This window comes from Heterocephalus glaber, unplaced genomic scaffold (genome assembly GCF_053883595.1).
Source record: "Heterocephalus glaber isolate CG9 unplaced genomic scaffold, H.glaber_assembly_v1.0 deba00001577, whole genome shotgun sequence".
In the NCBI taxonomy this organism is placed as follows: domain Eukaryota; kingdom Metazoa; phylum Chordata; class Mammalia; order Rodentia; family Bathyergidae; genus Heterocephalus; species Heterocephalus glaber.
The window spans coordinates 11,526,914-11,547,805 of record NW_028258358.1 but is presented as its reverse complement, the minus strand read 5'-3'; the positions used below and the strand labels follow the sequence as shown (position 1 = coordinate 11,547,805).

The window sequence follows — 20,892 nt, the reverse complement described above, 5'->3', positions numbered from 1 at the left end:
AAAGAAGGGAAAGGAAAAAATGATGAGAAATGAAAAAAATGGAAATAAAATCTTTGTAAATAGGGAAGGGTGGAGTGGGTGATGGGAGGGCTAGGAATGGGGAAAAAATAAGAACCAAGATGCATTATGTAAAGATACAATTCCCAATGAGAAATGTAAGTGTGTTGTATACCTACAATGTACCAATAAAAGAATTTAATTAAAAAATAAATAAATAAAATAAAATAGTTTCACAGATGCACACATACAAAAATTTGTCAGATTATACATTTTAAAGATATGCAGTTTATTCTACGTCAGTGATATTTTAGTAAAGCTGCTAAATAAAACATAATATCACAAATGACCATGTACCAAAATATGATTAAAAGGCAAAAAAAGGAGACACATACACACAAGTAAAAGAGAACTACTCTTTAAATGCATCAACAAGTTTATTTACAAATGCAGATGAACAGAAAGGCTCATTAGATTCTGGAGAAAACTTCTGGTATATAAACCATGGTTATTTTCCATTAATAAAAACAAGCAGTTTCTACTGAGAATTACTTAGCAACAGTTTTAGTGAAGAAAACAGAGCTCCCATCATCAAGCAAATAAATGTTACATAAACTAAAAATTTTTTCATCATGTTACATAGGTAGAAAGGATGCAGAAAGCAAATTTAGGGTGGATTTAAATGAAAATTTTCATACGCTTCTGCATTAACTTAGTATACATTACAATAAACAGAGTAGATGCAATTACATATTTATATTAACTATTCCAAATAATGTTTAAGAACTTAAAAAAAACAATAAAATACCTTCTTCAAAACACTAAAGAGTCAAACTAGATCATTATCCACCTCAAAAATATTTTAAAATTCTTTTTTCTCTTGTGCTTTCCAGATGCTAAATTCAATAAGTGAATACTGCACTTTTCCCACATATAATTTCCTTCTTATAAATAAACAACAAAAATACAGGTTCTACCAAGACTACAGTGCTCCCAGATAGTCTAATGAAGCCCCACAAAAGTTATTTTTTCAAAAAACAGAGCTAAAAAGACATACAACATATATTTATAGATCTACATCAGCAGCAACCACCTCTTCTTCTATCTGCAACAGTGCTTTCGAATGGAGGCTTACATCACATGGCAGTTGGCCGTCCAGCTGATCAGGCAAGAGAGAAGAGAGAAAAGTGCTTAGATTCAGAAACACGTGAATATTGCCACCTGGGATACATAGCAGTCATCACTCAGTGCGGCCCAGTGAGGTAGAAAGAGTCACCTGTCACTCAGTCTTAGGATAAAGCTAGGCAAACAGCAGCCTTTGGGCTGTAGAATTATTTTTTTTAATGGAGTAAATACTAACTGCTGATATAGAAAGATATTACACTCAACTCTCTCTTATTTGCACTGAAGAAGAGAAAAGGCATGGGCAATTTTACAATAATGATTCCAAAAATCAATTATATTTGGCTTTGGAATAAGAGAAAAGCACACACACATACACACACTCCTCAAGTCCATGCCCAGCCTTGACATTCTCCAACCTCAGTGTCCAGTGTCCAGGGAAAGTTAGGACAGCTGGGAAGGAAGGTTCAGAGCCACTGACAGATAAAAGAGAGTTGGCAGGACTTAAGCCACTTCCAAAGCACTCTTCACATGAGGGACCATACAAATACCTCGGAGTTCAAAAGCAAATGGTTTTGCTGATACCACTTGTACAACCCTTTCACAATAAGGAAGAAAAATGTTACCAGCATCAAGGTTCAAAATACACACAACAGTAATGGTTCTCTTGCTGTAGCAATAAACAATACACTAATTATGATAACCTACATTTCGTAACACACAAACACATACTGAATACAAAGTAGCATTTGAAATTCTTTTAAAAACTCAAGTTTTGCCAAAGGATGATATTAAAAAACCATATAATCAGAGTTAAGGCTCCCTTTTTAAAAATATTATATGTATTGATATATGATTATATATCAACACTAAACACAGAGTGACTTAGTCTTTATTACTTTAAATGATCATTTTCAAAGTTTTTATATTCTAAATTACATAATCAAAGTTCATTAGATAATAGAAATAAGACAATGACGAGAGAACAATCTTTAATCAAGAAGTAGATTTTAATCTATGAAGATTATTTGTTCAACTGTTTCAGTCTGATTGTATATTCTTGAATGATCAGAGCTTTCTCCAGACCCTGCACAGACTACATGAGACACTGTTCCAACTTTCAGATTTATGCCCCTCTCTAGTTCCTCGATCGTACAGCCCACCCTCATGTGGCCAGAACCCTGACAGTGACCTATTTGCTATACACTCTTTTTGAAAGGGGCAGACTAAGATTCCCAAAACCTAGAATTCTACGCCAGCGAACCTGGGGAGGAAGTGGCTGCTGGCTCAGGGAAATGCATGGGAACTCGTGGTCTCTTTAAAAGACAAGAAATTTTCTCTCTGATTTGCTCTCTTACATTTGAATCTGAGATAGCAGTTGTTGCAGTACAGTTGGTGGTTTCTGATTCGGACTTCAGCTCCTGAGGAAGAGCCTCCAAGGTCGCACTCACAGGACACACACTAGGGGACAAAAAAGAACACCCATAATTGGTAAGCTCAAGAAAGTTCAGAATCCACAGAATGTAGCTGCTAAGATCTTGGTTACATTTCAACAAAGAAAAAATAAAAATTAAAAAATCCAAGAGATGATTAGTAAATTAAAATCAAGCCTGCCAGAGAAAACCTTATTTAAAGCATCCATAAAGCCAATTTTAAGAGCCAAGATAATCATTCTAAACATACCCTCCAAAGCAGAAGTAATTTGCTGATTGGTTTGAAGAAATTTAGTCTTCATGCACCCCCAAGGAAGCAGAGGATAAGTCACCACATGAAAGGACTGGTTAAAATGAATGGAGTTTGGGTTTCTGGCGCGCCACTCTGTGGTGGGCCGTGCCCAGCGTTCCTGCGGCAAAAGCGTGGTGAGTGTTCCCACAGGGCAGCAGCTCACTTCAGTGCTAGGGATTTTGGTCCCATGTGCTCAAACACTAATTATTTTGACTCATTTTGCTCTACCTAGGAACAGCCCAAGCCAGTGCAGTGCATGCTTAAACAAGCTGTGGTCTGTGGGACTCCGCAATCAACAAATGGGAGCCTTGCTTCTGGCCAGATGCATGTTCAAGAACGAAACAAATGTGTCTCTAGAAATAAGTACTGCAAAACCAAGCAGTTAGAACAGCCTTAGTTCACTGGGATATACAAAATCCTGTCAGGCCTAATAAGGCTGTCCAATTGTGAAAATATTTACAATGGTTTTTCCTTACATATTCTCCCTAGGCAAAGCTAGGCTTTCAGACACTGCAGTAATTGCATGTCCTTATGCCATCAGTAACACTGGTAAATTGTATTTTAAGTATGCCTGGGGTAACACTTTAGAGAAAACATTTATGCACTGTAAATTTTATTTGTAGGATTCTAACAAGTTAGAGATAGGAAATGCATAGTTTTCAGATTTACTTTTTATAACAAGGCTCAAGTTTTTAGAACCAAGTAGCAAGTATTGTGTGAATCCAATGCAGCACAGACTGACACACACAGCACCTAGCTTGTTAGTGGCACAACCACACCCAGCGGCTCCAAGAAGCCATGCGCTCTCCAAGCAAAGCTTTGCAGGCCTGCAGGCTGTTTGTTGCAGTCTCACCTTAAAACAATGTAAATGATAACAAAGACCCAGGGACTCGATGATCATGGCAGCTCCTTTGCCCAGTATGTTATTACAGTAGGAGCACACACGCTTCCCACTGATTGACCTAGATGCAGAACAAGAACGGAACGGAGGCTTTCACCTGTGCAGTGCAAAGCTTGTGTTTAAAATCACTCTGGATTAGCATCAATAATGATAAGTCAAGAAAGGCTCTGAGGACTACAGGAGAAAACTTTTCACAGCCACCTAAAGCATGCCCTGACTTTACTGTAACCCTGGACTACCTGCACAGCAGCTCTTGGACCCTTGGTGCCTATCTGCCTTAATGGTGTCACCAGACAGCAACTATTTATTTAGGGGAGGGGACTTCTAGTTTACTTTTTGATGTGCATCTCATCTCTCTCAGTGCTAAGGCGCTTTCTCTTTACCTTCACATCCTTCCCGCATTTGTATGGCCCATCAGTGGCACTGAGCAATGTATGGCTGCTCAGTGCCTGATGTGACAACAGTCATCTCCCCAATCAAGACCTTCTCAGGGCAAGGAGGCTGTGGTCTGCTCTCTAGCCCCTGCTGCCCTTGGCTGGAGAGCCCAGGAAGCCCAGGAAGCACTGTCCTCTCTGCACAGATTTCGTCTCCCCTGAGAAACTGACCATAAATCCTCACCTCTTTTCTCTGACTTCAAACTCTCTAATACACATTTTGTAGGTTCTGATAAATGTAATATTCTTTGGATATAAAATGTTTTCTTTTAATATCTCTTATTTGACAGCAAAAAAAAAATGTAGTATCAGTGTATTTCAACTTACAAGCATTGTGTGTGCGACAAAAGTAGTACATGTCAGCAGAACAGAAGCACAGCTATACGTACTTAGGTGAAGCCCAAAAGATCTGGGCGAAGCTGTGCAGGTCTAAGAGCATAACCCACATTGACATCTGTGCTTCACTTCCTAGTACAAGGCCAGCGGCTGGTTAAGAGGCTATCAATCTCTTACACCTTCCCACACCACAGGACCTACACAATTCCGCCAATGCAGCCTGCACACAAGGTTGGCCAACCAGATAACAGGTAAGCAAGGGTTTGGGCAACCAAAACCCCCAAAGCAAGATCTAATCTATTTAATAATTTTCTTTTAAATCCATCTTGTTAAAAGCTTCCCAGATTATGGAGCTTGATTACACTGTCTTTCTTTTTTCTTTTGGTACCAGGGATCGAACTCGGGACCTTGTGATTGTGAGGCAGGCGGTGGAACCACTGAGCTAAATCCCTGGCCCTCTTTTTCTTTCAGTTCCTATGAGTTTGTGTTAGTGTGACTAAAAACAGTCAAACATTTTGCAATACTGCTTCTTCTAAAAAATGTGAAACATACTCAAGAGCTGCTATGTACTTTTGCAATTCCACATGTAAGATTCCTCATATTTCTCTTCCATCTAAGACACTGACCACAAGCACAGGCAGACCAGACCCTGGCAACAGGTAAACATCTTAAAGGTCTCAGGTGGGTCCACAAGACATCCATGAAGGTACTAAGAAAGACTTCTCAATTGACTTGAAAGAACTGACTTGGACACATTCAAAAGGCTCATATTTCTTTATCAGAATGCTAGGACAAGGTCTGGGGAAATTTTTAATCAAAACGTCCCCTGAGACCAAGAGAAAGAAAAGAAACTTGAAATGCCTCACCTGTTTCGGAGCTGAGAGCCTGGCTGTGAAGCAGAAAGGGAATGGCTGGGCAGGGTGGCAGACTGCGTAGTGGTAGCCAGCTTCACTGGGCCAGAAGGAGGAGGGCCCACACTGGAGGATGGGTTTCGCATATAAGCACGGTTTGACGTGGACAGGAACTGAGGAGGTGGGCGGCTAAAGTCTTGAACGGAGGAAGAAGCACAGACTCCCGAAGACTGATTGAGCCAAGGGGATTGTCTCCAAGAACCAGACCGCTGGGAGTCCAGGTTATCTAGAGACTCCCCTCTGCAATGCACAAAGGACTCATCAAGACAGCATCAAATCCTCAGCTAGAAATCTACCCAACACCTCAGGACAGCTGTGAAAAGATCCATCTTATGCATTTTATATCAGGTATCTACCCAACAGTCCAGTTACACATAAAATTACCTTTATTAAACTGTGTGTCCTCATCAGAGGCATTTCACATTTCAATCAACCTTCACTTTTATTTTTATTTATCTGGTGCTTAAATGAAAGAATAAGTACCAACCAAAGGGTAAAGAAAATTCAGAAGGAAAATATCTTTAAATAAAGACTAGGATTAAGAAGAGAGGCACTTACCCTTTACATCTTTAACAGACATATAAATCTTAAAATCTTTCAAAATTCAACCAAAAACTACATCTCAAGCACTTAAACATCATAGGTATTGGGCTAGACACTGTAACTACCATTTTAAACTTTATCTTCACAACACTACACAAGAGAGTTTTTAATCTCATGGATGTTAACTTGTCCACAGTAAAAGTCAGTCAGTAGCTTTCAAACCACTGTCATCCAGAGTCTAAAGCAACCCAGCCATGCTTCCACAAGGCTCTCATTCATTCACCACCCAAGCTCTTTCAACAACTGCTTAGTGCCTACATCATACGAAGCATTAATCAGCTACTTTCCTCAAATTGAATGTACATCTAAAAGAGGATTTAGTTTACGAGCTGATTTAAATACACCTTTTAGAACATTTTGGGGGGGGGTACAGGGGATCGAACTCAGGACCTTGAGCTTGCAAGGCAGGCAGCGGAACCATCGAGCTAAATCCCCAGCCCCTAGAACATTTTTCTTAAAGTTATATACTTATACTAATAGTGGCCTACAAAATTAACTCCAAATTATGAGGGGTTTTCTTACCTGGTCAGGTTTGTTTTTTTTTTTTTCAGTTGAAAAGTGTTTATCTCACTCTAAAATGAAATAAATAAAACTAGGAAAATTTAAGTCTGTACTTTTGATGCTGATACATATTTTTAAATAAATGTAAAACTATAAAGAGAGATAAAGATTTTGTTTGTTTGCTTTTTTGAGACAGGGTCTCACAATGCAGTCCAGGCTGGCCTCGAACTGCAGTGATCCTCCTGCCTCAGCCTTCCAAGTGCTGGTATTACAGCTATGCACCACCATGCCTGGATATAATTTGTTTAGTACTGTTTCTTTCTAATGAATTGACCATTCCATTTGCCAAGTTCTGAAATGGCCAACAGACCATAGAAAGACATCTCTTTAGGCTCCCGCTTGAAACCAACAGCTTCAGAAAACTCCCAGCCTTGATTCAGGGCCAGTGGTCAGGTTTTTTATTGATCTTAAGACATTTTCTTATACCAAGTTTAAAATGCTTAGTTTACTTGAGCATTATAGAAGTAATATATCAACACATGGAGAAAAACTGAAGCAGTACAGAAGGGTATTTGAGGGAGGGCAAAGGCCCCCTTCCTCCCTTGGTTACCATAACTACCTATAAATTCCTTACCACCCCAATCCCTAAAGGTAACCACTGTTAACTGTGGGTCCTTCCAGACCTTTCTCACCTATGCAAGCAAATATGTGCATATACATTCAAATTTACACAAGTACATATAAGTTTATATACAGGTACAATGTGCTTGTATGTTTAACCATCTATCAAATGGGATTATTCCACACACAATCTTCAATACCTTGCTACCACTTAACATATATTGTCTTAGATCATTTTCATGCCCGTTCATGTGATGGTCTGTACCCTGGAGGCCCCCATGAGCCAGGCTTCCGTATCCAGCCCTGTGCACTCCCTTCCCGCTGACTCTGAGGTTGACCTGTGACTAACCTGGCCAGTGAGGCATCAGCTAATATGATGCACTAGAGTGTGATAAACACAGGCCAGGGACTGTCCTTCTGGTAAGACCACCTCTGAATCCAGCGCCATGCCCTGAAGCAGCCTCCACGGATATATAGGGAGGCCCACAGGAAAACAGAAGTTCCTAGTCCAGAACTCTGACTGGACTCTCAGCAGAACCTCTACATTAAGGGCAGAAAAATCACAGCTCCTTACTAAGATATGTACAGCTTCTGAGCTAAGAATTCTTTTCTTTTTTTCTTTTTGAGACAGGGTCTCACTGTGTATTCCAGACTGGCCCCAAACTCATGGTGATCCTCCTGCCTCAGTCTCCAGAGTGCTGGGATTATAGGCATGCACCATAACTCCTGCTTCTTTTCATATTTCAAAGAATAATTTTTTAAATGTGACAATGATCAATACACAAAAAAATCTTGCCTATTCCAGCACTCAAGTTATTGCTGCTCAAGCGTCAGCCAACATCATGCAAAGAATTGCACAGGTAACTCTCAGAATTGAGAGAATGAATTATTATTTCAACCCCTATGTTTTGAGGTGGTGCATCATACAAAAATACACCTCTCTCATTCTTTAATAATTGTATAGTATTATATCTTATTGGTACACCAGTATTTATTGAACTACTGCTAAATATGCTCTTAACAGTGTGATTTTTTTTTTTACCATTGCCAATGTTTAAGTATACATTTTTGGATATATTTTTGCATACTTAGACAAATATATTCAGAAGATAAAGAGTATTAGAAACTAAATTGCTCACCGGGAATAACATAAAAATTTGCTTAATACATACTGAAAAACTATATACCCAACTACAAATGATAATTATTTTCCTTATACAATTATCAATACTAGGTTTAATCAATCTTTTAATCTTTAAAAATCTAATAAGGAAAAGGTTATATATTATTATGGGAATATTGTTGATCATTATACATTTACCCTTTTTTTGAGACCCGGTCTTGCTACAGAGCCCAGCCTGGCCTTGAACTCTCAGTGATCCTCCTGCCTCAGCCTTCCAAGTGCTGGGATTATTGGCATGTACCACCACACTGAGCTACATTAATTTTTTGTTGTTGTTTAAATTCTTTTATTGGTACATTTTAGGTATACAATACATTTACATTTACCATTGGGTATTTGTACCTGTACATGATGTATCTTGGTTCTTATTTTTTCCCCATTCCCTGTGCTCCCCTCCCTATTTACAAAGACTTTGTTTCCATTTTTTCCTTTTCTCATCATTTTTCCTTTCCCTCCTTTCCTTTCCCCTTCCCCTCCCACTTCCCCTACCCCTTTGGACCTTTTCTTCCTATTTCAAATTATCAATTAATTATTCATAAAACTCACAATTGTTCCTCTCCATGAAAATCTTTAGTAAAAGGCAAAAGATTTATATGATCTGAAGAGAAACCAAAGTATACCGAGCTGCATTAATTTTTGTTTCTCTTTCCTATAAACTGCCTGTTTGTATCACATGTCTATTTTTATGAAGTTATTGGGGTTCATTTGCTGATTTTTTTTTAAAAATGTTATTTGTATACTGAGAAAATTATCTCTTTTTGATAGCGCGCTATAAATAACTTTTCCCAGTTTTGTCAAGTAAGGAAATACTGAATCAGAGTAACTGCAGTATTTCCTTACCAAAATATACCTTTTAAAATGTTCACCCAGGGCCGGGGATTTAGCTCAGTGGTTTCGCCCCAAGTGCAAGGACCCGAGTTTGATCCCCGGTACCAAAAAAAAAAAAAGAATGTAAAATGTTCACCCATTTCATCTCCAATTTATATTTATATATTTACCTTCTTAAAGTTATAAAATTTAACTTTTTCACACTTTGTGAAATCCATTATGGTGATTCCAATGTAACTATTATCTCCTTATAAACCTAAACAGAGGTTTCCTTCTTTTCTTAATTCAGCAGCCTTTTTTAATAATCAGAATCCCACTTAGAGTTCTAAGACCAGACTTAACCTATTAAAACCATGTCATCCCATCCAACTGTCTTCCCTGCTTGAGCAACAGTTTCTCTTCTTATAAAATACAGTTACCATCTCTACCTTAAACCATTTTCCCTACATTAAATGAGATGATGTAGACAAATTAACAGACTCGTGCTTGACACAAATAGTGCTCCAGTAATATTGTCTTCAACTTGTCTTACTTTCGCCAAATGCCTAAAAGAGCTGAATAAATCATGACGACATCTTTATTGTCCTACTTATGAGCATGTCTATGAATTAAATATCTGTCTCACACCAGAGAAGTAATTTCTAAACTGCCTCTCACCTTCTCATAATTCCAGGCAGACAGATGGGCTCTTTATTCACACTGGAACTGCGCTGCCGGATCCAGCTGTTGTCATTGTGAAGGGATGTCCTCTTCCTCATCTCCTGAAGGATTTGCTGTCTCTCCAACTCTGCTCCTGAGGGGCCTTGATCTTTCTTGGAACTCCTCTGTGAAAAGGTAGTGCTTTCTATTCGGTCTAAGTATTTGTTGCTTCCTAAATTAAAAACATATCAAAAGCTTCCAGATTAGTAGATAAGAAATAATAATGGATAAAGCTCCAAAGATAGGGCAGCCTAAAATGTGACACTGTGCACACAAGCTAACATTACCATCTTCCAATGAGGTGGCTGCATGAGAAGAGACACTTTCTCCTCTTACTGCTGGAAATTCCAGCTCCACACCCACAGGCAGGCCACAGAGCACCCAGGAAGATCACAGCAGCAGCCCAACAGAAGAAAATTAGTATGGGTTTTAGCAACAGTCAGTTACAAAATCCTCATCTTGATATATTTCCTTCCATCTTCTTTTCCTTCTTAAATTAACCAGGGACATACTCCCTGAATGCTTGCTGGGACAACTCTACAAGAAAATAGGGAGTTTTCTTTTTAAAAACTTAACACTCCCCTTAGGGAGAGAGACATAGCCTGTTTGTGCCGTAAGTCACAGACTAAGCCATGTCCAAGTTGTAGAAATGTGGGAGTTGAATACGTGTGAGCATATTCAATTACTGAAATAGCTTTTGTGAATGGGAAAAACAGCGAAGTAATCCAAATGATAGTCCATGAATGCTACCATACTTGTTTCTAAGAAACTTGCAGAACTATAATTTGGATGTTGAACTTATTCCAAGGGCTTTGTCTCTTGAATTTGTTGACTAATTTCTCATTTGGGTAAAACAACTACAACTTTGAAGTGTCATCCATGCCTTAATGTGGATTAGGAAATTTTATCTAAGGATACTGTTAATGTTCTCTCAGAATTCATAATTTATCTAGTCCCATCTTCCAGTAAGCAATGATTTCTTAGATTGTATTTAACATAGCTTATCAATTTAGCTCAACATTAAATGAAACCTTTTCTACTTTCAAAGTACTTTATTGGCATAACCAAGTTATTTCCTCATACATTTAATAATTTCCACTGCCTATTATTCAGAAATTTGTAGTCCATTAATAAAAGGGAGAAAGCATACATACACATAGTAACCAGATTAGACACAAACAAGAAATGAACAAGATTATTCCAGAGAGTCACTTGCTGTTCAAACACAGGCCACGTGTTTAACTTAGGTAAGAATACAACCACTACATGATGAAAGTATTTAATGGAACATTGAAGCACTTAAACCATAATTTTAATAGTGGCAAGGTGCAAATTTAGGGAATAAGAAATGGAAAATTCAAATAGGGAAAAAAGTCCGAAGACCAGAGAAATGACTGATAAATTGGGAATTAAGAAAAAAGACAATTTGATTACAGTTAAGACTTCCTAGAGGGAAAAAATAGAAGAAAAAAAAAAAAAGGCTGGAAAGTTATATTAGGACCAAGATAACAGAAGACCCAACTTGTTCAAGGCAAGAAGCAGTGGAAAAAATCAGGGCCGGGGATTTAGCTCAGTGGTTCCGCCACCTGCCCTAAAAGCACAAGGACCCGAGTTCAATCCCTGGTACAAAAAAAACAGGCATGAAAAAAATCATAAATCCTACTGGAAAATGTAAATTCTGTAAGCTTCAACCAGAGGTTACCAACCAGTTTCCGCCAGACTATTTCAGCCAATAGACCTGATATTTTACTCACAGAGAATTTTAAATATTTTTAAATTCTTTGTCAGCAATTTAAAGACAACACACAGAAATACAGACTTTGTTTCCTTACTTTTTTACTTCTCTTTTAAAACAACAGAAATAGGTGGCTGTCAGAGGTTTGCATTCTCCCATGTGTCAGTGATGAGCTGGCACTGGGGAGAGCCTATCCACCTCAATGCCCGCCTGGCCTTGCATTTACTTACATAACTGACCAGGAGCCCCGCCCCCTTATGCAAACCCTTAAATTTTACTGATTGCTTAGAGTCTTTTTTCTTAGTTATGTAATTTCATTACACAAATTCATTATAAACATACAACTAACAGCATCAGCTTCCAAACTGTTTTTGGGAAGTTAGTAAAATTATCACTTTGCGTTTTTGACAGTTTGGCACTCAAATGTACCACTTCAAATTTGTATGTAATTTTAAGTCCCTTTGTATATTACAGAAATATCTTCTGTCCCATTTCTCCACTGCAGGATGAAATCTACTATACAAAACTGTATAAACATTACTTTCCGAACTTCCCACATAGTTCATTAGCTATTTAAACACCATTTTAACCAGCTGGTATTCTTTCCATTATAAATAAAGCCAAAATAAACATAAGATAGTTGTTTTATTACAGACACTAAAAATAGTATTTTAATATTAATTAATCTGAAAAATCTTGCCCTTAAAAATACTTATCATAGTATATGAACATACAAATAAGAAATTATGCTGAAGAAATTTTTAAGAAGTCACATTTACCATTTTTATTTGTGGGGTAATCATTCAGTTCAGTAATAGATCTGGATTTATTCCTAAAACATAAAACAAAATATATTAAGTATATCTCATGAAGAATATCTAGCTCATATTTATGAAACAAAAACACCAAACTAGATCATTTTTAAGGCATTCAATTTATTTCCTATGTCTGTGGAGAGCTATATTTATTTTTAAACCAAAGAATTTCTCATATCACACCAATTATCAGAAAACAGATGTGAGATGCTGGAAATGGACAGAAATATGACAACAGTGCTCTAGCTTCTATAATTAAGAATATAAGTTTCTGTCAGTGTTCACTCCATTCTGGATCTCAGTTTTATCCAGGCAAACAAAGCATCTGCCATCAGGTCACCCCAAGGCAGACTGAGCTGCTCCCTCCAGAGCCCCCCAGCATCAGGATGTCAACTTCTTGGGTATTAAGGCACCACTGGTCACTCTAGAACAGCAATTTCCAAGTGCTATCCTTGCATTCCAAACAGGGATTAAAGCATACTGCACAATCACCTTTTGAAAATGCCGAGCTTTAGGTCTATAAATCAACACATGCTGATCTCATTCTCACTCAACTAGACACACTGAGTTTCAAAAACAGTAACAATAATATACAATAGTATACAAATGCACATATATATATATATTATATATGCATACCATGCAATAATCTATAACACAGTGATGTACCACAACTAGTCGACAAGTGCATTTGTGAATAATTTTACTTAAGAAGAAAACATTTATTACCTGATCTCTGGCTAACTCCTCAGAGCCTCCAGGCATGCTTTAATCACACTACCTAGAGGTATTTATTTTCCAGGATTCCTTAATTTTCCTTTACCTGCACTTTATTTATTTAGTTGTATAAATAAAGATTTTTTTTTTTTGGTACTGGGGATCGAACTTGGGACCTTGCACTTGTGAGGCAGGCAGCAGAACCACTGAGCTAAATCCCCAGCCCATAAATAAAGATTTGTAAACATAAATAAATTCATAGCTTTAAAGAAGAGATAAACATCTTACTGATCTATAGTTATTCAGAGATGTTCATTATAAATAAGGTCATTTATCACTCGATATTCTTTTCTAGGTCTTGTCAACCCATTCCTACCTAGTCACTCCTTTCCTTTTCCCTGTCTACTCTTCTACCTTCACAGTCATCTTGATTGCCTATAGATATAATTCTTTCTTTATACCTATTAAATAAGGCAAAACTTCCTAAAGGAAGAATTTCATCTCTGAAAACACAGGCTAGTGGTCCTGCACCTGATATTTATAAACCAACTCTGTTCAAAAGTCCTGAGTAATTGCAGAGCTTCAAAGCATTTTAAGAATTACCTAAAACAGGGCCAGGGATTTAGCTCAGTGTTTCCAGCACCTGCCTTGCAAGCGTGAGGTCCCAAGTTCAATCCCAGGTACCAAAAAAACAACAAAAAAAGAATTACCTAAAACATTAAAAATTAATGCTTTAGGAAATTCTAAAACACATATAACCTTGTTGATATCTGAAATCTTACTATCATTCCCCAAAACTGACCAGTGGTTCTAACCAAACTATTTAAAAGCAAGAGAAAGGTCATAATTCTCATTTCAGACATCTTTACATAACTGTTTTTAAATAATCTTAAACTATTGCTCACAATGGATTACAAAAAAAATGGTCACAATTTTTCCCTTGTCTATATCCATTTTTCTTGCTATGTCTCTCTTCCTATAAGAAGGTAGAGTTTTTCTCTTTTCCATAAACTTGAGCCAGTCTTGTAACTTTATTTTGGACGGTAACTTAGACCTCAAGTGCCTTCCAGACTTCCTCTTTTGAACTTTCTTTCCCACCCAACCACCATGTATGTAAGCCCTCACCTGTTTGCCGGATGCCAAAAGACCCACGACCCTATTCAGTTGCTCTCATTGCCCCGCCTGCTAGCCAGCCAATCCCCCGAAGCAGAGCCGCCTAGTTAACTGTCTAGTGAACAGGTTTGTGTGAGCCCATTCAACTAAATAAAAGAACTGCCAAGTGAGCTCAACCCAGAAAGCTGATCAAGACAAGCATGAGCCAAGTCACTAAGTTTAGAGGTAACTGTTAGCCAGCAAAAACTGGCTGATACAACAATCAACTGGCAGGTTCTCTGTGCATCCCACAAACAAGCAAGGGCTAAAGTAGCTTTTCAGGTCATCAAGGAAAGCCTGGGGACATTCACTTAAAGTCAGTTACTATCAATCAAATAAAAGCAAATGTTCCACATACCTGTCATTAGGAAACAAACCTGAAGATTCTTCTTCCTCTTTCTTTGGTATATCATAGGAATCAACAGGCCTAAAAGGTCGGGGGGAGGGGGAGGTATAGTCAAAATATTAAACTTTATAATATTCTCTGATTAAGAAAAGGGTACCAAAATAATGAAATTTTTGTTTCTTTATGCAAATGCCCCCTGAGTTAAAAGTAAATATACCGAAATATTTCAATCAATCACTGTAGAAAACAGACCTACTACTACCAACAGATATTTGTTAGTCAGACATGCACAAGTGTATACTGCAGGGCCAGGGATTTAGCTCAGTGGTTCCACTGTCTGCCTTGCAAGCGCAAAGATCCTAGTTCAATCCCCGGTATCAAAAACAAAAAGAAAAAGACAAGTCTATATTGGACACCCACTCCAGTCCAGCACTGGCCTCTGGCTATGTTACAGAAGTAAGCTCATCTGTTGGCCTCACAGTGCTTACATTTTACTGGGGGAGGTAGGCCAATAGAAAAACACATAAAAGTAACATAAAACAGGGTAAGGGCACAGAGGCAGAAAAGGTAGAGAAGAGGCATACATTTTAAAAAGGGTAATTTAGAAAGTCTGACAGGATGATATGTGAGCAGAGATTTTAATAAAATGAATAAGGCTTTTATTTCTTGCAAAAGGAAAACTTTTTTCAGGCAGAGGAAAACAAAAAGTGCAAAAGTCCAGGGGTAGATTATATTGTATTGACTATTTCACAGAAAAATAAGCAGGCCAGGGTGTTTGGAACATGTGAATCAGGGGAAGAGTGTTAAGAACTTAAGAGAAACCAAAGGGTCAACACAGTTGGGACAAGGACTTTGCAAGGTATACTAAGGTGGCAAGAATCCATCTGAAGGTTGAGCCGGGAATTAAGGTAACATGACTGGTTTTGTGATATAAAGACTCCACTGGACTGCCTGCATTCCCTGTGTAGAGCAAGAACAGAAGGGACAGAGACCAGTGAGGTGCCTTGGAAGAGAGCACAATGCAATGAAGCCTAGCCTACTGCAACTCCCTCAGTCCTTGAGCTCTGGGGACAGACCTCCTATACTGGTATATTTTGACTGAAGTTTCCCTCTCTCTCTCTGCTTGGCGCATCTGCTCCTCAGCCTGGTGCTTTTGTGTTTCAGCTTCAGCCTCACGCTGCCTCTCCTCCTGCTCCTCCTGGGCCTGCTGCTCCCTCAGTTTCTGCTCCTTCTCAAGAATGAGCTGCTCCTGCAGCTTTGGGCTTTGGTCCTCATGAACAGCATCCGCTTCCCACTGCTTCTTCTCCTCTTCTCCTGCTCGGGTTCCTTCCCTGTCCGAAGACTTGGACCCTTCACTCCATGTGGCTTCCCAGGTGGCAATACCAGGTTCCCGTGGGCTCAGAGAGATGCTGTTGGAGTTTAGGACCATCAGTTCCTAAATGACCATTGGAAAAAACAAAAAAAGAAAGAAATACTCTCAGTCTTTGTCTCTCTAATTTCATATATAAATAGATTGATCCCATTTTAGATAATATTAATTGTAGTAGCCTGGAATTCCAATTAAAAATATTAAGTTTTATGACTAAAAAAGCCATATGAGTACTAAAATATAAGCTAAAAGAGGAAAAAGCGCTAAAGGAATTATGTAACAATATAATAGAAAAACTAGGAGAAATCAAAGCAAAATTCCAACAAACAAGAACTCATTACATTTTTTCAAAAAGTAACAGGTGTGCACATGAAGCCAAAATCAGGGGGAAAGGAGGAGTCCCTTGAAAAGAGAAGGAAGCAAACTATAAATGTCTCTTTCACCTCATCCAAGTACTTGGAATTCTCTCTCTCGGCCTCCTGTTTAGCCCTTTGCCACTCCTCTCTCAGTTTCTCCTGCTCACGCTGGTATTTTTCCTATGAAAAAATATGGCATATTAATCAATATTAACTCTTCGGGCAAAGCAGAATCTTCTTAACACTACTGTAACCTAAACCTTCACTTAAAGAGTGACCTTATTTTCAGTTAACTAATCAGATTTTATTTCCCAGAGTATAAAAGAGCTTGTATTGAACTAAAATGTACACATTAGGCAAGGGCAGATTCACGCAATTAGACTCATCACCACTCTTGGCCAGGGATGTAATTCATTAATGCCTCCAGCTAATGGCAAGTAAGGGAGCTGACTTACTCCACGATGGAGTTACAATGTCCTTACAAGGTCTGTGCACCTCTTACTCCTAAGTACACCCTTCACATACTGGTTTTCATTAGGGCTAATACATGATTTCAAAAGAAAGATTCTGAAAATCTTCAAGATGGAAAAGTAATTGTCCAATGTAAAATATTCAGCATACAAAAGGATTTGTTAGTGATGAGACTTCTTTTTAAAACTGGCTGCTCAATACTGTCTGACTAATCCCAGAAAAAAGCAATGAAAGCTAAGCCTCAGGCCTATTCACCCACACCCTCCGGTGCTACCTGCAGTAGGCGGTCCTGCTCCTTCTGCCACCTCTCCTGTCGCCTTCGCTCCTCCTCTTGATCCCATGCCCAACGGCTTGGGGTGCTGAGGGTTGGAACTGGAAGCTAACCAGTTATCAGAGAAAAAGTAAAAACATAGAACTTAACTTTATCAAGTTATCTATGGAACCACTTTCACATTTATCAGTCATTCATCTCACACAGTACTTAAGCTAAACCAGAGAAGATCTGACTTGACATTTACAAGTAAAATTTTTGAGAGCTTGTTTGGAGGTTCTAGCAGGGGAGCACAGCTACTCATATACCCTTGACCAAGGAAACGGTCCTCCTCTATCCAGGGGTGGTCATCCTCTTCCACTGAGGAAGTGCAGCGTGGGGCACAGCTTCGGGAGGGGCACACATGGAGCAGTGAGGAAGAGGACACCACCTAGCCAGCCAGATCATTCAAATCAACCCTGGCAATCAGATGTCACAGCCAGATCAAATCCACAAGTCTTTTGAACTTAGAAGAATTACTACCTGATAAACCTTTATAATTTAAACTAAGCAGTACTAGTGGTATACTAATTCAGTCCCACCAAGCTCACCCTATGTATGCATTTCCAATTACAAACAAATACTACTTACATCAGGAACCACAGAATCAGAGCTTCCTGCATGGCAGCACATAAGCAAGGGAGGGAAGAAAAGAACAATGTAAATCTTCATATTTCTATGCAATGATTCATTTCAGAAAACTGTATCACTATCTCTATGCCAGTATACTAAGTGACATCATTTTTAAGACAATGATCAATAAATCCTTTTATCTCTTTATGAATTCCATTTGTTACTCATCTTCAAAATTCAAAATGGTGGTGGCAAAGAAGTGCCGAAGGTATGCCCAGTTCCAGATACCAGAGCGGAACCAAGGAGATTTCTGAAGAGGTTTCAAGATTTTGTGACTGAACTGGGCCCTTTCTCACAGTTTGGCTTAATAGAGAAAAAAAACCTTCAAATAGTATGTCTACTAAATCCAATTTTTCACTTGCAACTATTCAACTACAGTGTTACAGCCAGAAGTCACATCTTTCAGATCCTCTTACTAAAAGAGCCATTTTTCACAAATCTCACACTGAAACAAACATGCTCAAGAATTCTTTTCCTTTCCTCTCCTATTATTTGAAACACATAAAACACATGTGGACATCTGCAAGCACAATCTTATTCTTTTTGTCCTTAGGAGCCCACATAATATGTGTATGTCTGCATGTGCACATGGATGTGCACATATAGTATAATGATTACAAAAAAGTAAAATGACAGATAATGGACTTTTACACAATATTTTTAAACTTTTCCTGAAACCTCAGCTGTCAAATAAATTACTCACTTACACAATTTTTTTTAAAGAAAATTGCTTTAAGACTTACAAAAATGTTCTTTCCTAAAATAGCTTGTTGATGAAAAGCAAAAAAATATCAGAATAGAGAAAGAAAAGGAATTATTTTAACTCATTTGAGTTAGGAGTTTTAAATTACCTAGTCATAGAAAAGAGGGACTATAATTTTTAAAAGTATAAATCAAGGGCCAGGGATTTAGCTCAGTGGTTCCGAAAGTGCCTGCCTCAAAAGCGCAAGGTCCCGAGTTTGATCCCCAGGACCAAAAAAAAAAAAAAAGAAGTACAAATCAAAAACACAAAGGATACTGACACAAATAGTCATGCACAGCTGGTAAGCTATTTCTGCTTATGGTCAAAAAGAGACTTTAACCTACCAAAGACTAGGTGACTAACACAAAACACGCAAACCTGTAACTATCATGTTATAACACAATTTTTTAAATGTTTCAATAGCCTTAGAAGTAAGAAACAACATTTTAGACAGCACCAGCCCAATCTCTTCTGACCACTGCATCTCAAATGTTGGATATTACTTTTAAGTATTTCATAGCAAAACTGGGTTTGAACTGCATTCATGAGACAGAGCATTAGACCGATGTGAAAAGGGAGGAAATGCCACATGCAGCACACGGTGAGGCAGCCCTGCCTGACTACACCAACACGGAGTATTGCAAAATGTACCTGTGCTTAGAAGCAACCAAAATGTATTAACTTTGCCTTTACTTCAAAGTCAACAGAGCAGCCATAGCATCACTCCTAAGCCACCATCTCAACAGCAGTACATAGCCCTGTTCTTTATTAACAGCATTTTCCACAGCCAAAAACAAGTCAGTTTTTAAAAGCCAGCCAATTGTATGTTGGTGTAATCTGATATTATGCAATTTGTAGGAAGCAGTAAGGCTTAAATGACATTCCTCATTTCTTACTGTTACCCAGTGGAAAGACGTGTGTGTGTTTAACAGCATCTCAGGTTTTTTTACAAAGTTAAAATTTAAAAACCCTTTAGAGCTATGCAAAGGACACGCAAAGACCCATTACCACAGAGGTAGACCCATGAACTGTAAAAAAAGCCTGATGACCCTAGGAAAAGAATGGAAATGGGTTACGTTGCTTGGTCGTGACGGCCAAACTGAAAAGGCTCACTGCCCAGAACCACAGACCATGAGAAGGGTGGAGAGTTGAGAAGGAGTTCATGAAAGTGAATGAATTGTTAGCTTTGTGGTTTACCTTGTTCAAAAAACTGTGACCGCCTTTTTAAGTTTTTCAAAGAAATGGATTCAGATGCTAGTTGAAAAATAAAACAAATAATAAATACATGTCATTCATCTTAACTTCTTACCATTGGTAAATCAAATGATACTTGGTACACCTTTCCAATCTGTAGAAACTGTTATTTTTAAAATGACAAAACTGATAGCCATAGGAGATATGGATTATTTCAAAGCATATAGACATACATATTTTAGTAGCTTATATTACATTCAAATTAGTAAAAGGAATGGATACTTTTATTAACAAATTTTAGTTGGGAGCATTACACTGTCACAGCTATGAAAGCCATATGATCCATGCTAGGCAAATGAAAATTAACACTTTTTGCTTAGACTAATCATCTCTACCAAAAAGTATTCACAGTATTGATGAATAAAAACAGAAGTATCAGGAGTAAGAAGGACAGCAAAATAAATACATAAAGGCTAAAATTAAGATAGTTTTCAAACTAAAATATTTTTACCTAGTTTCCAAGAGTTTATAGTTACTGAATTCAGTCAGAAAGAAAAAGGAAATATTTTGACTTTTCCCCTCAGATTCGTCACAGAACTATGACATAAAATGTGAATGCAAGTATTACTTGACACTGGTGGATGCTTAATTTGTCTGAATAAAATCTCCAAATGACAGGGCCTGCATATAGTCCCATTGCCACTAAAGAGTTAGAGGGCTTATCAGTTGGCTGGAAGCCAGATGCCTTAGAGCTACCATCATGAAGAAAAATGAACAATGTTTGATTGGAAAAATGCTTTGATTAAAAAAAAACAATTTAAAAATAGCAATATAGTCACTTTTAACCACTGAAAATGAACTACAAAGACAACAAGGGAAGGGAAACATAACTGAGGTTGGCTTTGACATGACACATTATTAACTGGCAGAGTCACGAAAGCATTGTGGAAGCCCAGCCCTGCTCCTGGCAGCCTCATTTTATGGTAAAAGAAGTATGATCTTCTCAGTCTCTCCCTGCCTAGGCAGGACCAGATAGAACTTTCCTGTTTTGTTCACCCAAAGAACAGCACACTGTGTGCAGTAGCTTAATTATTTCTGGATGGGCAGAAGGAAGAGAATGATAACTCCAGCATTTCCCTAGACCCTTGGCTTTCTTTTCTCATGACCAATCAACAAATGACAAGTGTTATT

The 20,892-nt window shown here is 38.1% G+C and overlaps 1 protein-coding gene, 1 non-coding gene and 1 pseudogene across 32 annotated transcripts in view; all 3 read right to left on the bottom strand.

Annotated features, from left to right (window-relative positions):
- Positions 1–415: 415 nt before the first annotated feature.
- Lmo7 (LIM domain 7) overlaps positions 416–20,892 on the bottom strand; it is a 219,473-nt gene continuing 198,996 nt past the window's right edge. For 9 of the 31 annotated variants that reach the window (XM_087192927.1, XM_004845237.4, XM_013072394.3 and 6 more), the window contains 12 exons: positions 19,705–19,761; positions 17,724–17,749; positions 17,097–17,201; positions 16,439–16,531; positions 15,703–16,061; positions 14,639–14,707; positions 12,376–12,428; positions 9,820–10,033; positions 5,382–5,666; positions 3,698–3,806; positions 2,478–2,580; positions 416–1,156 (listed from right to left, as the gene is read on the bottom strand). In XM_087192927.1, coding sequence (XP_087049053.1) covers positions 1,134–1,156; positions 2,478–2,580; positions 3,698–3,806; positions 5,382–5,666; positions 9,820–10,033; positions 12,376–12,428; positions 14,639–14,707; positions 15,703–16,061; positions 16,439–16,531; positions 17,097–17,201; positions 17,724–17,749; positions 19,705–19,761 — 1,496 coding nt within the window. In that variant the 3' untranslated portion in view covers positions 416–1,133. Of the gene's footprint in view, positions 1,157–2,083; positions 2,581–3,697; positions 3,807–5,381; positions 5,667–9,819; positions 10,034–12,375; positions 12,429–14,638; positions 14,708–15,702; positions 16,062–16,438; positions 16,532–17,096; positions 17,202–17,723; positions 17,750–19,515; positions 19,558–19,704; positions 19,762–20,892 lie in introns of those variants that run through there. The other 22 variants (XM_087192899.1, XM_087192903.1, XM_087192914.1 and 19 more) reach the window with 17 other exon arrangements.
- LOC147823505 (small nucleolar RNA SNORA2/SNORA34 family) lies at positions 6,840–6,976 on the bottom strand. Its single transcript, XR_015443756.1, has one exon. It is a non-coding gene; the product is annotated as a small nucleolar RNA SNORA2/SNORA34 family (small nucleolar RNA).
- Positions 8,862–8,952, bottom strand: LOC147823504 (U5 spliceosomal RNA; annotated as a pseudogene).